Genomic DNA, 18,421 nt, shown 5'->3' on the forward strand with positions numbered 1-18,421 from the left:
TGGAAATGGTAAGCATCTATTTGTAAAATAACACCCCAGCAACAGAGCCGCCTAAACCATCTGGTCAGCGGCAAACTGCATGGAACCACTAACATGGTGTGAGGCTCTATTTATCTCCAGACCCTTTTCCAACATTCATTCTTCAGTGTGTCTCATACTCTTGATACCAGCAGACCTTAATGAAAGAGGGGGGGGTACAGAGTAATCTGTGCAATTTTAAAGGAAACAAAAACCACTAAATTACATCCACGTAAATGTGGTAACTATGAAAAATTATGTAGGCATGATACAGGACTTAACACATAACATAGCCACAGGACACGAGTTTGATTTTTGTAGTGGTGGTGAGATAAGGGAACTTTCCCTTTCATTTTGCTATCTGTTAATGTGGTCTGGGTAATAAATAAGAATTAATAAGTAAAATGGCATTAATTAAACCAATGCGGTGCTGCCGTAAGAACAGACAGATAAATGAAAAAGAACAGAAACAGACCCTGGTATAAGAACTTAGTATGTACTAAAGCAGGTATTACAAACCAGGCTGGAAGGTAGGTGAGGAAGAGAATGTATTTAACAAAAGGTACTGAAGATACCAGTTAGCTATTAAGAAAAAAGAATCTAATGTGATCCTTGCCTCATGGCATACGTACACCAAAATTAATTCCATACAGATTAAAAATTGAGAAGCATTAAAACAAAAAACCTAGGAAAAGCCATGGTAAATACTTCTGATTTAAGGATGGGAGGTATTTTAAAACACTGGTGGAAATTACAATGAAATAAATAATCAAAAGATTAAAGCCCTAAAAAGTAATAATGTTATCAACAAAAAATAAACAAGGAAAAGTCAGTAACAAACACAACAAAGTGTTAAGATCATTACTGTACATTAACAGTACAAACACCAAAGAAGAAATAGAATAATTAGTTTACAAATGAAAATTTGCTCAGCTTCACAGGCAATTAAAAAAAAAACTACCTTATCAAATTATAGAAACTAGTAATACTCAAGGATGACAAAATTAAGCTGAGTCCTCTCAATTACTGGGTGCAGTGTTACCTGATGGATTTTTGCAAAGCCATTTGATAACATGTATTAATAATCTTCCATTTTCCTAGTATTTGACTCAGTGCTTCCCTTGTGAAGATCTAAGGAAGGTTTGTACAACGTGGACAAAGATTTCTGTACAATTTTATTCAAGAATATTATTTACAATACCCCAATACGGGAAATACTTTAAAGGTCCAATATTAGGGAAATGATCCATAAATCCAGAAGATGAAGTAATATGGAAACATTGAAATGATATTCATGAAGTATCTATAACAACATGAAAAGCATTTAATTCCAGCTTTAAAAAGCAATATATAAGGTTTTATATAAAGTATAATAGGTATTTAAATGCTGTCAAAACATTACCAGTGATTGCCTACGAGTGGTAGTAGTCGGGCTAGTTAGTCTTTTGACTTTTCTGTATGTTCTAAATTTTCTACAATGACCGTGTATTATTTAATATATTTTGGTAATAAAGAATATAGAGAACTAAAAACAGTATTTTAAAGGATAAACATGCACAGAATGCTCAACTATATATACACATATATACACAAATACATATAATTTATTTATATTTCTAGCACTAATTTACTGCTATGCAACTTAAGCCTTTATACGCATTTTTTAAATTTAGTGATTCAAAAAAATAATCGGGGTTTTATAGCTCTGGCCTATTAGTGTTTATTTGTCTTAAGAGATCACTACTGAAGAACACCTACAAGCTATTATTTTACTTCAAGGCTTAGTTGGTTACCAAAGATTTACCAGTTGCTTTGTAGAAAATGTAGAACCACACTTACAGCTCCTTGTATAAACAAAAACAAAGAATGGCAAAATCTACTGAATTCAAGTATTGGAAAGTAAAACTATGCAACCTAAAAATAATAAACATGAACCGAAAATGGCCAGAAAAAGCAAGCATAACTCCAAATGACAAGGAGATTCTTAACCATTCTTAAAAAATAAAGGGGCCTAAGAAAACCCAGTGCTTCAGGGAACAGAACAGCAGAATAATGAGCTACAGCTGATGAATCAAACTGGCGACTATGGCTACTAGTTTTTAGTTTCCACAGCCCTGCCAACAGAATAACATTCAAGAAAATGCCAGCACTTGTTAGAAACAATATGGGAGGAAATATCTGTTTTCTTAATATTTAACTAACAGGTTTTACTGTGTTTTTGTTTTTTGGAAAATAAAAAAGGCTAAGGCATATACACGAACACGAACACACACACACACACTTTATCCTATTTTAAGCATCAATGTGTTTAAAACAGAATCTGAGAGTTGATTTAGGTGTTACAAACAAACTTGGGACCATAGCACTGATGAGTACTAAAACCCAGCACTTTACAGAAAATGGGAGGAAGTTCTGCCCAAAATCTAGTTCTCTATCCTGTAAGGACTCTTAGCCTTAGAACTTCAGGAGGCATTTAAAAGATTAACCTTCAAAGACAGTCTGCAGATCTGTTTTGCATTTTTAACATCTGACCACTACAGTGATAAATGGTTCACATGACAACTATCAATATTAGACAGCCAGAAGTTAGTCTTTGTGTTGGGACAGAGTTCCTCAAAATTGGTACAACCTTAACAATTTTTGATATGTCTACATCCCACCTGTACTACTACTTAATATTTTCTTCAAATCAAGTTTTTTTTTAAAAAGCTAAAATACCTACTTTAGGTTTATCCTGAGCAGTAGAGAAATCACTAGTTTTAATGTGCCATTTATACTTTGAACACTACTTGTATTTTGAGTACATACTAAAATAAATGCTTAAATATTTAAATAAAAGTATACCCACATACCATCTAAAAACATTGTACATGTTACAAGAGGTAAGGTGTACACCACCCTTTAGAAAATACAATCCAATACCATTTCTGTAACAAAGGAAATCTTGAAATTGTTCATAAATATTAAATTCCAAGCTTTTATTCCCAAGGCAATTATAAAATATCCACATCTTAAAATCACCAAAACTCTAAAGTGCTTGGTTTACTGTAGAAATACTATATGCTACAAAAAATGAAACTTGTAAGAAAAATAACCTCCTGTGAATAAACAATAAGCTAAAGACGGACAGACAGATGGAGCTAGGTCACAAGATTTCCTTAAAGGAAGCCGATCTATAAAACCTTTGATGATGCCACCACTTGATAATGTATCACCTGTTTTCTTATCATATAGCTTGCATACTTAAATAATTCTTATTTAATCTAACTTCCAAATACGTATATTTTATCTCTCACAGATAAACTTATTACTCTAATTTTTCTTTCATATTCCTTTCCCTTCTTTATGCTTCTCACCTGATACAGCAGGTGCTTAATAAATGCTGTGGAACTCAACAAAATCAATACGAACCAAACCTTATGGTCACAACAAATTGTGTATTTGTATCAAGCAAAAAGAGACCTTTATTTTAAGTTTTCTATTTCCTTAAAAGTGAGGACTTTGTCAAACATTTTTATACACTCAGGGAAATATACAACATTAGAGAAATGCAGGCCATAGTAATTTTTCTTGTATGTACTAAAGAACCTCAACACACACACACAGCTTGGGATAACTCAGAGAGTACAGCCTAAAGATTTTGAAATTTTATAAATTAGCCTTTAGTAAATTATACAAAGTATTTGATTTAAAAGTTTGTATTTTTCAAAGACACTAGTATTTCACTGTTATCTCCCACCCCACAAGACTCACATAACAATATAACACTTAAAAGAGAAAAAGAAAGAAGAGTCAAATGAAAGGAAGAAAAGAAAAATTGGTTCACAGCATTTGGTTTACTTCTGGACTCTTCTTCTGGTTTTTGAACCTGGAAGAGAAAACAAAGAAATTTAAATCATTAATCATTAACTTACAAAAGCAAAAGGAGAACATGAATGTAAGTATTTCCATATATAATTATATGTAAAAAGATATCTGACTAGAATGATTTGTGAAGATGAAATTCATACACAAAAGTATAATTATTAATACCCTGAAACTCTTAGGAAATTGGGTCAATTTTTTCATTCATCAAAAAATATGCTAACAAAGTCTACCTTCTAGTCTTAAGTTCTATCAGAACTCTTCCACTCATAAAACATATCTGATTTACACTTGTACTGAATTGTCTCTCCCCCAAATATTTATTGTACAATTCAAAACATTAGCTCCTGATGTAAGCTAGCAACAAGATAGCATTCTTTCTTTGGAAGGGAAACAATAAGGTAATGTATGTTATGAAAAGCAAGGAATTTTTTATAAAGGTATTATTGCTTTTTAAAACCTGTTACTTATATTCTTTAGGAAGGAGAGTGCTGGGCTATTCCAAACTACAGTCTTTTCCACTAGGAATGAACTAAATCCCACCGGTAGCCTTCTAGAAAAGTACCCCATCTGATATTGGCCTAGGTATCTTGTGACAGTTCTTCTCCAACTATTCCTGAATTGGGAAAAATCAGTGATTCTTTATTGGGGGCATAAAGAATTCTGCCCCATAAAAAATTCCATGTGGGAATGCTACCTCACCAAAGAAACTTTGCTCCTGACTCCCACACCCACTCCACCTGCACCTGGTGCACAACAGTCAAAAGGGTGTGCTTAAGCCTAACCCCTACTGCCTAGTGTTGGCACATGAACGTGCTTCCCCTGCCAGGAAGAGCAGTGGTGCCCGCAACTGATCAATGCACGCGCTACCCAAGAAAGATCAATACTTCTTTTCTAAACATACAAAACATTCTTTCAATCTAGGACAAAATATCTACCACACACATCTAATAAACAGTTTCTAAAGGTTTTCTGATTACAGGTTTATTTTGTGACTTATTTGTAAGATCACTTTAAAAATTTGTGGTTTTTATTTTCCCAAGTTCTAATTGCTATTCAATTGCCATATATTTCAATTAAAGCAAACCTTGAATTTGTATGAATATCTCTTTTTTTCTGCCACTCATAATGCATAACCTGATTTATGGCTGGTTAAGAGCTTTTTCTTCAATTTTCTGATATACATATAGCCTTCTTTTTAAAATAACTCATGGTAGATTTTGAGTTTTTTTCTTGAGAATTTTAAAATTAACTTTGCATAGAAAATTGAGAATGTTGTGATTATCTGAGACTGGTATAATGGCCTATCACAAAACCAAGGTCAATAACCAATACTACAGTACATCTTCCTTTCAATAAATTGTGAATCTGTAGTCACATTACAAAGGACACTAAAGTTAACAATTACCGCTACATTCAAGTAGTTTTATTCCCATTAACGTCCTAATTTGACATTCCACTGTTAGATTAAATACCATTGCTGCTTAGCCCCTTCAATCTGGATTTAAAGTTTTTTCAATGCAACTAAAAATGCTATCACACCTGGGATTTATTATATAATCACCACCATGCAACTGACAGACTTTGCTACTTGTATCAATTCAATATTTCCCTAACAATTCTAATCGCTGCAGAAGAAATGTTTCTCTTCCCATCTCTTTAAAAAAATCCAGTTCACAAAACATTACTACAGGTAAAAGTTCCAATCATAAGGCTAATGTGTAAAATTCAATATTTGAAAAATAAAAAATACAAGTTTGGGTTACTCTCCTATGATTTTATAATGCAGAAGGAAAAAAACAAGTGGGAAATTTCTTTGTGGGCTGCCCTTAAAAATACCTCTTTCTTGACTAGACCACAGATATTCAAAAGGTAAACTTAAATCATGCTTTCCTTAAAATTTCTCAAGAATGGTCCAACATCAAAGGCACTTCAAAGTACCAACAAGAGTAGGTGTTGAGTACTGTCCATTTTATGAGCAAATGAAACAAAGTATAGTAGCCATAAATATCATGGCTACAGTAACAGTTTTGAAATATTGGCATGGTTTTGAAATGCCAGAATACACAGGGCTTTTTTTTTAAGGCTTATCATTTTGTGGGGAGAAAAATTACTTGCAGCAAATAACCAAATTTTCTCAATTGGTAAAAATTATGCCTTGCATAAAAATAAAAGGATTAGAGGCCTCTGTTCTTCTTGAAAACCACCCCGTCACCCCCTCTCTTTCTTTGAGAAAATCTACACAATACACATTTTGAAAGCTTTCAGAATGTGTTCTCACACAATAGACCCCCAACTAGTCAAAATGAGTTTAGGTGTATCAAGAAAATTATACACGTTTTTAAAATGGTCTAAATAGATATTAAAGGAAAGTCGCTCCCATTTTGCTTGGCACAGCATTCTGAAAGATCACATAGTGAGAAAAATCTCTTACCATATTGTAAACCATAAACTGTGTTTGAAAATAAAATTGTTAATGAAGAAACTGACATTTCTAAAGCTGCTGTTGGAGGCAACCACTCTTGAAACACATTTATGATATAAAATCTTAAAGCTCTAAAACACAGAATTCACTGAATTGTATTATATATTTCTTAAAAAAATACACATGTAATAATGTACCTTCCCCTTCAACTTTCTTTAAATTGATGAATACAAATATACATTTTCATGAACCCTTGGTTTTTTTGTTGTTGTTGTTTCCCTGGAAGCAGTAACACTTTACCATCTGAGGTAATATTTTTCCCATTTATAAATATTTAGATAGTAAAATACCTTAACTAGCCTTATACTTTAGGGGAAAAAATGAATTACAATGGAGAAATAAACAGCATTTAAGTAAGGCAATTTGGAGTTTATATGAAAAAGGGAGAATCTGACTATTCTTTACCTTCCTTCTTTTAAAAAAAAAAATCTGGATTGTTTTCCTTAAATAAAGATGGGGTCTACTCTCTTCTGTGATTAATGAAAATATCAATACAAAATTTCAGGTGTAAAAAACACTGTTCATAATTATAGTCAAATTGAAAATCATTCTGTATCAAAAACAAATGCCTCTGATGCTCATTAAGCAAAGCTCAGGTTCCAAATGCCCACACAGAGCTGTGAATCTGCTTTCAGTCTAAATGGGTACCAACCTTACTGTCACAGAGTAGTACCTTTCCTAAACTAAAATTGCCAGTTTTAAATCTTAAGGGATTTTTTAAAACTAAGAATGTGTATCTGTATAAGTGCTCCTAATTTTCTCCCACTCACTGTCATAGCTGCTGCTGCTAGCCTCTGGCTGAGACATGCTTCGATGTACTGCTCCTCGGGACTTCTCACTTCCTGATGACAAAAGGAACAAGACAGGGAGGAAGGGAAAAAAATAAAAAGACCACAGGGAATGGAAGATGGTTGCAGCAAAGAGAGAGCGACTACTTCAAAACCTTCAGCCTCCAGAGTGAGGGCATATTCTCCCTCCTCAGAGATCCCAAGTATTCTCTTGGGTCAATTTAGATAAACCTAAGGATGTTCTATCCATGACATATAATGAAGAAAATGTTAATAAAATCAAGGTGAAGATGATTCTTTTTGAGAGTCGAGCTTTTGCCTTCCACCAACATGCACCAGTGTGACACTGTCAAAGGGAAGGTAAAATACATCATCGGCCTAACTCGTTCAGGGCACTCATGCTTTAATGAAATTTTTATCAAAAATAAGCCTTTCCTATTATAAATCATGAAACATTTCAAGACCAACAAAATAATAAACAAACAAAGGCAGACAGAAAGGAAAGAAGTCTAGAAGGGAGAGAAGGGAAGGTGTTGTAGCCAGCATTGAATCTCTTCACCAAGTAAATATTTCTTATGAAACTTGAAACACGTTTTTCCTTTTTTTGAGCCACCCACAGGTGTGCCTACACATCACAGAATGGCCATTTACTAACCAGACCAGACCAAAGCCCAGCTGGTTTTGCCCTTTGCAGACTGTCATTTTTGGAACTACTACATATTGGAAGGGCCTTCCACACCAGTTTATGAGCCATCTAAGAAGTGATGTCCCATGTTGCCTTTTGCTTCAAGAGCTTTGAAATTTTATGATTTGAGACTTTGATTCCTTGTGTTTCAACTTACTGAGAAGAGCTGGAAGACTTGGTGGAGAACATGCAGGCAGCTCAGGCAGGTGGAATTTGGCAGCTGCCAGTAAGCCCACTTACTGACCGCCTGACTCCTGACATGCACTCAACCCAAGTCATGTGGACCGTGTGCAGAAATGGGAACAGTGACCTGAGAGTTAAAGAGGTGTGGTATTTATGTGTAACTCTTTCACAATGGTCTGTCATTTAAATGTTCCATATCTGCAAAATGAAGAGTAGCTCTGGTCCCAACCTCATGCTAATTGTGAATAATAAGTAACACGATTTGTGTACAGAAGACATTGTGATACATAAGACATTGTGATATATACCATACAATTATAAGATCTTCTCATGTAATATTTTATTAGAAAATCAAAATGTTATCACCTAAATAGTTCACCCCTATTTAGTGGGAGGAAATGAAATTTGTGTTTATATATGTTAAAAGCTACAGGCAAGACTTCAACTTACGGGTTTGTGCAGCCTCTTCTGTCTGTTTGTCTGAGCAGTCCATATCTTCAACACTATTTTCTGTGCTTCCCTCAATTTCTTTCTTTCGCTTCTTATATATAAAAATTTTGTAAAAAGAGAGAGAGAGAGAGATGTAGTCCAATGGTCAAATAATATACAGACTTGCCACATATTAGTATATATATGAATCTGTACAGGTGTGAGTGTGTCAAAACATACAGGAAGCATACACATAACTTCAGGGTAGTGGTGACCCAAAAGAAAGTGTGGAGAATGGAAGAAAACAGGATTAAGCAAACCTTCAACCAGAGTTAGTGATCATTTAAAGTAGTGTTTTAACCATCAGGCCTGATTATACAGAAACTCTGTGTTTTACAAATCTGGTATCATTCACTCAGGCCAATGATACCATTCTCCCCATTTTACAATGTCTACGTGGGGGACGGCTGGGAGGTGCTGATCTACTTGGTAAGTGTGGAAATATACTCCCTGCCCCATATATTTTATCAGTGGTTATATCCTAAAAATTGGCAGCAAAATTCCATTCATAAATCAATAATGACAAACTTCTAATAAATGTTCTCTCCTGGCATATTTTTTATTGAAAGTTTAAGAGGACCATAAACTGAAGTGTAAGGGATGAGTCTTAGAAGTATACAGCTCTCCTAAAAATCTCAAAAACAGGTTAGATTTTCCACCATTCTCTCAGGTCTTTCCAATTTTCTATTTATTTTTCTAGTTGAGTGTTACTTAGGAAGTAATGCTTATATTCTGTCACCATCCATGTCTCCCAAACATTCATTCACTTTCTTTGTTACTTTTTATCACTATGACATTTTGTAACTAGTTCTGTCCTGTGCAGTTTTTAAATCACTTAACATCTCTATAGGTAGGAATAAGTATGGAAAGACATTAGTGACAAACTTGAAATTTTGTGTTTTTCATGTAACTTTATCCTATGTAATCTCAAATTTAAATGTTTTAAATTCCAAATTATAACTTAGGTTCCCTGCAATAGGTTTGTGCCATTCAGGAAATCATCTGCTACTTGCCGAATTTCACAGATTCACAATGCATCAGAATGTCTTCACTGATATTTTCTAACAATTAATATTAAGTTAAACTTCGCTTGAGAATTTTCTTTGCTTCAGGCCATTTTGCGTAAAGCTATGAAAAAGCATAATGCCTGCTGACACCACAGTGTTCCTTTTCCTAATGGCAACCACGGGTTCTGTTCCAAAGAAACTATATGGGAAAGCTCAACTCTATTCAAGCCGCATTATCTTAAAACCTCCAAATGGTCAGAACTATTATTATCTGTGTATTACAATTAATCCCACTGTTTCAAAACAGTCTTAAGGTGGCTGTGGAAAGATCAGAACTCAGAGATAGCCACCGTGTTCTTAAAGAAAATGCTTCACATGTACAAAAATAACAACTGGACTAAACCTTAAGAAACTTTAAAAAGCATTCATTTAGCAGATTTGTATATGGAGGTATTGCTTCTCAAAAATAGCTTTAAGAGTGGCTACAACTTCATATAACTGATGAGAGAAGGGGAGAGTGCCTTACATCTTTCTTTTCCAAAGTGTTGCTTCATGATTACCATCTAAACCCTGCTGGGCTGAACAGATTGGTTCGATAATTACATACAATAACTGCAGTGGGCAGGTAACCCTCAGCTGGCACAGGGCAGCTCCCCTGTGAGAACTTCCATATGCAAACTGCACTGATGGAGTGCATTAGGTACAGCTTTCCTGCCGGTGCGCAGGCCTGATTAACGCCAGCCAAGACTCCAAGGTTAGCATGTCAGCAGATTTGTGATGCATTAGGCAGGAATAAACACAGACACTTTTGTTCGTTCAGACCAAAATTAAGGAGGAATATTTCAGTACTATATTGCTTACCATACAGGAGAGAATGCATTTTCCAGTTTTAGGAGGGCAGACTTTAAAATGCTTATTACAAAGGGAACCATCCAATACATTCAATCCAAGAACCTAGTGCATTCATCTTTTCAAGCTTATTTAATAAAAAGGAGCCTTCTTAATCTCCATGCAGGTAAATTACATAGAAATGAAAATCAGACAGTATTCAACCAACAAAGGAAGCACCTGTGTTTTAAGCAGTATGCATTAGGTAAAGCACAGAATTGTATTAATTCACACTTCAGCTAGGTTATCTCCTGCCCAACTTTTCTGATAATGCACATAGTTTGGATAGAAAGGGCCAATGGTCTACAGACTTAAGACCAATTAAAAAAAAAACAAAAAACTTCAAGTTTAACAGCATGTATGTTATTCATTTTATAAGGTAATGAGTAAAATTCCAATTTGCTTCCAGCTTTTTTCTCCTGATTATCTCCAACACTTCATTTTGTTATTTGTCAACATCTTAGGCTTCAGACAGTGCATATTTTGGTTCTCTCTGGATAGAAAACAGCTTCTCTAAGTGACTAAGCTAACCTTTGGTTTTGTCATACTCCAAACCAGATCTTACAAGTTCCTTTTTTGCATTTTTAAAAGAAATCAAAATACTGTGCTACATACACACAAGAATAACTTACAAACTTAGGATGGAGTTCTCTTTTCATTCTGCACAGCTAAAATATCTTTAAAAAATCGGATTTATTTCAAAGGGCATTAGTGTATATATTACACATTGTATTTCTGAAGTGTTCAGATGTGCTAGGCTAAAATCTAGTTAATTAGCAGCTTCTCACTTCCAATTTAGAAACAGGAAGACAAGTCAGCTAGATGCATTTGGACTGATAATTTCCTAATAGTCTAAACACAGATTGGAGACCAGTTATAGACTTAAAGCTATTTTAAAGGAAAAGACAGTAAAAATCTTCAGAGGCAAAAGAAAAACACCAATTCTTTGCTTCCCAAGTCAAACGCCAAAAGATCACCTCTAAATGCTTTCAATAGCCTCTATGAAAAACCGATCAGATACACAACTATATCGAAGATGAGCGCTCAGGGACAGTTGTTGATTTTTTCCCCCCTTATTACAAAAGTCATAAATATTTACTTGAGAAACTTAGGATACACAGCCTAAAATTCTTAAATGTTTGATACTGCACATGTGTCAAAGAGCAAAAACTCTAAATACAAATATGTGACTGCATTAATCAACTGACCTCATTTTATTTATTTAAGGCCACCTAAAATAACCACACAAGTGTACACATTTTACTATTACCTTCCTTAGAAGCCCAAAATAGGGTATTTGTTACTCAGTAGCAACTAAAAAAAAGATAGGATGTATCTTATATGACAATAGGGCAAACACATGTGTTATACCACAACACTTACAAAGGCAGCAGATTTAGTTAAAATTCACTATATAGACAGAAAAAACTAAGGTTGGGGACAGAGAGAACTAATGCAATTTGTTCAGTGTTTCTCAGTTGGTGTAGTGAAGAACCAGAACTCAGACCTCTTTGTTCTGCTTACCATTTCCTTACATACCTTTGCTGCCTCCCTATGTGACTCTTATGCATGAAGCACCAGTTTCTAGTCGTTGTGCTTGCAGTTTAGTGTATCCCTTCCTAAGGATCACAGTCCACACCTTTGCGTACCTGGTAGAGCTTATTCCGCCCTCCTACCTCTCCCTACTATGTATGCTCCCAAAAGGCAATGACTAGTTTTCCTCATTTGTTGAACCCTCGCTGAGCTTAGCTGAGCTTGGTATTTTACAAATAAATAACCATGATGAGCAACTAACTATTTAACTATTACTATAAAAAGAGCTGACCTCATATTTTACCCCAGGCCCTCAAAACCTGTGTGCTGTTTACATGGACATTTAGTGATTACAGGTATGTTTTGAGAAAAAGCAGGAAAAAGTCAGACATACCTGGAAGGAGAAGAAATGAAGAGATGGGAAGTAGATTAGGAAATGAGTAAGTGATTTAAAAAGAGGGCAGATGAATTTAAAGAATAATCTAAAAAATATTCTGCTAGAATGCATTTAAGTCGTTCAATATTTTCTGAGTTTCAGTGTTAAAGGCTGTGATACAATAAAGATATGGCAAGGTCCTTCCACAATAACACTGACCTCCATTTTAACAGAGCAGAGAGCTCACCATGTATTTACTAAGCACCTACTGGGTACTTGGCACTGTTGCACGCTTCATTCTTAAGATGCAAAAGAGACACTAAAAACAGATTAAAGCAGAAGAGAAATTCAGCTTTTATATAAACATTAAACACACAATGTGTTTATTTCAGCTTTATAAGAAATAATTTTGGGGTTCCATAAATGAGTCTTAAGTACGGGTCCGGTGTAATCCCACACAGTAAGAATTTCATTCTGGGAAGTATCAATCTATATGTAAATGTAACACATGCATGACTTCACAGTCAACCCTAGATTTTGTTTGTTGTTGTTATTATTTGCTTAAATTTAGATCTCTCTCCTGTTGACACTTCCAGTTGTCTACTCTGGAGTTAAGGAGAAGTATAAGTTAAGAAATTTTGCTAATTGATAACGAATCTGCAGAAAAGGGTTGAGCAAAACAAAATGTTTAAATGCATGACTGACAAAGTGTGGACTCCTTAGGTTCTTCACTAGTTCAACCATCCCTCTCTAATAATACCAGGAAGGATGAAGAATTTACTATAATGATCTAAAAATGGGGCACCAAAGGTCACTGCTAATTCATATGTGCCAAAAAATACTGATATATTTGTAGTTCTGACAGAATAAATAAATAAACGAAAAAAACTTCACCTAGTTGGCAATCAGAATTGATTGTCTGCTCCATGGATGATGCATTTCTAGCAAAAGTACGGCTTCCACAAAGTAAGCACAAACTGTCTACTACTTATTTGGAGTGAATGTGTGCCCCTTTTGAAGTTGGGCCTCCTGAGGGAACAGAAAAGCACTGCTTTAGAGCCCTAGGGTCACTCATCCTCCTAGAGAAACACTAGGATAGTGAGCAGGTAGTGAGCTGAAAACAAATTGAGCCCTGACCACATGACCTGCAGGAGTATTACATGCATAGGAACTTACTCCCATCAAGTATTCATATAATAATGGCAACGACAGCCTGGAAAGATTTCCCAACAGCAGTTCTGAAAACAGTAAAGCTAACAGCTGAATTTTTGGCAACAATGCCTTTCATGACTCTAATATCATGCATGTCACAAGGACCATAAGACTACCAACATAATCAAACTGGTAGTCACTTAACAACTGAAAAACCGCAAGATGTTTCCCAAGATTCAATAAAGTCTAGAAGACGAATACGTCACTGTATTCTATGTTAGAATTAATATGACTTCTTCATTCATATTTACTCCTGAGGGCTCCATGACCTGCACCATTAATGTCAAAAACTTCAGCAAAGTTAAGGTGTTTCAAGGGCAATTTATGGGAAGAGGCAAATGGGTAGCTAGTTACACTTTGATTATCTTTAATATTTTATGCCTAAAATCACTAGAAGATTTCTAAGTGTCTTCTGAGAAAAAAAAAAGCTATATAAATGCATAATAATAATGAATAGCTGCATGGCCCTAGACAAGTCACCTAACCTCTTTTGAATTTTAGTTTCACCATTTATAAGCAGAGGTATCTCACATCAATACAACACAGATACTTTAAAAATAGTGACAAAATACAGAGTACTACATAAATGTTTAATGATAACCTAAAGTTTAAAGGGTTAATATACTTACTATTGCCAGTACCAAGCATGATCAAAGACCCTGGAGAATTCTCAAAATAAGAATTGAAAGCACAAGACTCTGACACTAAAAACACTGCAAACTAAAGAGGCCCATATTTATAAAGATAGGCATTTTGATGAAAACCAAGCCCTATGTATGTACTGATGGAGAATTAATCTTTTCAGGCCATAAATGAACAAGGTTCTTGTAAAATAAATCAGGCTACAATAGAGTTCCTACTAATAAGAGACTGCCTGACTTCCCCAAATTAGACTCTGTCCACAAAATACCTAATTCCTAAATGCGCAAGTACCACATAGTAGACACAGAATTCTTTAGTACTCAGAAATTCTCTGCTTTCTGTCAAATACCTATTGTCCTTCAGTATCAATCACTAGCTTGAGGGAAAAGAGTTAACTTCAAACTCTTTAATTTGATTTATAATATGAATAAGTTATAGAGTTGAATGATTATGGAATCTTTATTCTACAGTAATTACCATCTTGTCTTTGTTACAAAATCAACTTTTATTCAAAAATTCCCATTTATTCAAAACAATCAACTTGAACATACACACTCAACCAGGCGAAAGTAAGCCAGTCTTCATTCAGATCCACCCAACATACCCTATTTCATAAACTGAACTTTTAAGGATGTACAATCTTCATTCAAAGAAAGGTGTCAACATACTTAAATGGGAATGCTCCATGTGTTAGTTTCTTGACATCAAGAAACAAAAAGACTTGAGAAAACTTAGTGAAACAATAGCATTAACAATAATATTGCAGTTAACATTTACTGATCACTTATTATGGCTCTAGCACTGTTCTAAGCACTTTGTGTATCTCATTTAATCCACACAACAATCCATGAGCAAAATAGACAACATTATCATTTCCAAGGAAGTTTTAAATAATTCACCCCTTATTAAAAAGAAATTCTATGGAAGCAACCTAAGTGTCCATCAGTAGATGAATGTATAAAGAAGAGGTGGTACATATACACAATAGAATATTATTCAGCCATAAGAAGAAAACAAATCCTACCATTTGCAACAAGGATGGAGCTAGAGGGTATTATGCTCAGTGAAATAAGCCAGGCAGAGAAAGACAAGTATTAAATGATTTCACACAACCGTGGAGTATAAGAACAAAGAAAAAACTGAAGGAACAAAACAGCAGCAGACTCACAGAGAAGACAGTAATGATTCTATAGCATCTTACAACACTGGTGGACAGTGACTGTAATAGGGTATGTGGGGGGGACTTGATAATAGGGGGAGTCTAGTAACCATAATGTTGTTCAAGTAATTGTACATTAACGATACCAAAATAAATACATTAAAAAAAAAATTCACACAAATGTGTATGATTCCTAAAAAGTAGTCACAGTATCAAAGAAAAATAGGACCTTGGTCCAATACTGTCCTTTGAGATCTAAGTTTTGAAAACACCTTGTAAGCATATCCTTTTGCTACAACAATGCAAATTTCTCTGGGCATCACTAAAGGCATATTTATATGATACCAAACTACTTTCTCTATCTCTTAGAGCAAAAATCAAAACATGGCATGTTTTAATCATTGTTCACATATAAAAACTGGTCCTGTGACTAAGTTTAATTATTTAAAGTCTTTTAGACTTTAATGCCCAATATCTCCTTTGCCTATTTGCAAAAGAGTTGTTTTACACACAGAAGCTAGAATTCAGAGATTTTCAAATTTTGTCTGGCAGTGGTTCTCAGCTATGTCCGCACAATGTAATCACCTAGGAAACTTTTCTAAAAGTTCTGAGGTCTGGACCCACCCCCATATCTTTTGATTTAATTGATCTGGGGTACAACCCAGGCTGTGGGAATTCTGAAAGCTCCCAGGTGATTTTAATAGGTAGTCAAGGATGCCAGTCCCACCTTCATCTGCATCAGAATCACCGTAGGCACCTGTGGTGCAGCAGCCTCCCAGGCTAGACAGAAGGCTTGCAGATGCACGGCCACCCATCACCCAGAACACAACCTACCTGGCCCAAGGTCCCACTCATCATCTGAAATCACAAGGAACGTCTGTAATGAAAGCTACATTAAACTAACAGATAAATGGGCATTCCAATTTCAGCTAAGGAAACACACTTATTAAAATTAGTCAACAAAAATTATGAATTAAGTTAGGCAAAATCTAAGGAAAATTACAGGATCAGAAAAGAAAGACAATAAGCTCAGAGGAACTAACCTCCATGCCAAGAGTTAATAGGAAAAAATTATAATAATTACTGTTCTCAAAGAGACTTAAGAGGCTATCACATCAATAAAATGAGAATAAGCTGACATATAAAGAAAATAACCAGTTCCCTTAAAACACGACTGAAAAACGGAATAGAGGAAACCAGTGAGCGGGAAGTCTATGGACTCACCCAGAACAGTGTGAAGGGCAGAGAAAGAAAACTTGGTAGGAGAGTTAAAGAGATGTGGAGAAGAGACGGTGGAATCTGAAGTTACCAGATTCATGCAGTAGAAGCTCCAGAGGGAGGGATGGTAAGGAAGTACTCGCATACATAAGGTAATAGATTTTTTGAGAGTTAAAGATGGGCACTGAGTCTTCAGATGAAAAGGGTCCACCAAGTACCAAGAAGGATGAATGAGGCTTAAGAAAAAGAGAAAGAGCCCCACACATCTATACCTATGACAAAATGCAGAATGCCAAAGATAAAGAAAAAAGCAAGAGACTTTGAAGAGTGAAAACATATAAATCTAACAAACAAAAATCAACAAAATTGGATGCTAGAAGACAACAACAGAATGCCTTTAATTAAGAACTCTCTTTATGGCTAAATTACTCTTTGACTAGAGCAAAATATGGACAGCTTTGGACTTTTGCAGAACTCAAAGATTATGAAAAATGAATCCAAGAAAAAGGACATGGACACAACAAAGTGGTAACAAGAAAGATCAGTTAGACTCATGACTAACTCTTAAATAACTAATGATACCTCGTGTACACAAACAAAAACTGGAACTAAAACCTCAGATGCTTGTAACATGGGAGATGGGTTGTGAGGGGCTAAGATGGTAAAAGTGAAGCATGCTGGGTTTACTTTTGTGGGGGAAGGATATAAATTTCAGTTAACTCTAAATGTTTATGCAAAACAAGGGTGGGATATTTGGGGGGTAATATTTCACAAACTCCCCCTGCCCAAAATCTGAAGAAATGAACCCAAAATAACAATTAGGGAATATTTCGGCAGCAAACAGTGGCAGAGCCTCACAGCATAACCTGAAAGCAACACGTAGCTCCTACACACCACTAAACTATAGTGGGAAAAAGAAAGTGAGTGAACACCATTCTGAACGGTTTCACCAATGATCTCCAACTTACAAAATAACAAGCAGGAAGCTTTAAAAAAAAGGACTGGAAAAGCCTTTTGAAAAGAGAAGACCTTCCCTACTTCCACCGTACCTCACTATAAGCAGGACCTGCAATTCTGTTTCCTGGAGAAAGAGAGCAGAATAATCAAATTCATTCAGGACTAATTGTTTTCAACAATAAACAAAGGCTTTTCCAAAACAGATGACAAAAGAAAACAAATAAGTAAAACATAAAAAGCTATGGAGACCACATCCCCAATGAAGTCTCTCTTTCACTATGGATTAACTAACAATGCATTAACAAATCAATGCATTTCACTTAATTCTTTTTCTGGTGGCTCTGAAGGAATGGAAGCAACTTTGAGGAAAGACAGATCATTTGGCCTATGGTATCTGCTGAGCCATGGCTCTCCAGATCCTCCCCAAATATGCACCTGCAGGACAAGAAAATGAACTAACAGTGCCAAGTCCTCAAATCCAAACTATGAGGAAAAGCAACGTAAGACGGAAAAGCCAATCACAGTAATTAGCAATCACAGTACAGGTAGGTCACGGGGAAGGCAGTAGAGTACAGGGAAGACAAGTCACTGAGTCCACAGCCTCTTGCTGCCTCACAGACAGTGACTGCCGGGGGTGGGGGGGAGGAGGCCTCGATAATGTGGGTGAATGTTGAGACCACAATGCTGTTTATGTGAAACCTTTGTAAGATTGTTCATCAATGATACTTTAATAAAAAAAAGTGGGAAAGCCAAAGATTCACAAATACAGTAATCTACTAAGTGCAGATAAAGCCATCCTTATTCAACATTAGTAAGATCAAGAGAAGAAAGCATGCCAATAAAGAATACTTGCAGACAAAAAGAGAAAATGAAACAAATAATGAGAGCATGAATATGATAGCTGAAGACTCCACTCT

General features: G+C 35.3%; 1 protein-coding gene across 9 annotated transcripts in view; it reads right to left on the reverse strand.

The window, feature by feature from the left end:
* Nucleotides 1-1,175: 1,175 nt before the first annotated feature.
* The window catches only part of VRK1 (VRK serine/threonine kinase 1), a 90,935-nt gene continuing 73,689 nt past the window's right edge, over nucleotides 1,176-18,421 (reverse strand). For 6 of the 9 annotated variants that reach the window (XM_057488159.1, XM_036882298.2, XM_057488161.1 and 3 more), the window contains 3 exons: nucleotides 8,474-8,564; nucleotides 7,138-7,209; nucleotides 1,176-3,886 (listed from right to left, as the gene is read on the reverse strand). In XM_057488159.1, coding sequence (XP_057344142.1) covers nucleotides 3,855-3,886; nucleotides 7,138-7,209; nucleotides 8,474-8,564 — 195 coding nt within the window. In that variant the 3' untranslated portion in view covers nucleotides 1,176-3,854. The remainder of the gene's footprint in view (nucleotides 3,887-7,137; nucleotides 7,210-8,473; nucleotides 8,565-18,421) is intronic. The other 3 variants (XM_036882299.2, XM_036882301.2, XM_036882300.2) reach the window with 3 other exon arrangements.

This window comes from Manis pentadactyla, chromosome 11 (genome assembly GCF_030020395.1).
Source record: "Manis pentadactyla isolate mManPen7 chromosome 11, mManPen7.hap1, whole genome shotgun sequence".
NCBI classification, from domain to species: domain Eukaryota; kingdom Metazoa; phylum Chordata; class Mammalia; order Pholidota; family Manidae; genus Manis; species Manis pentadactyla.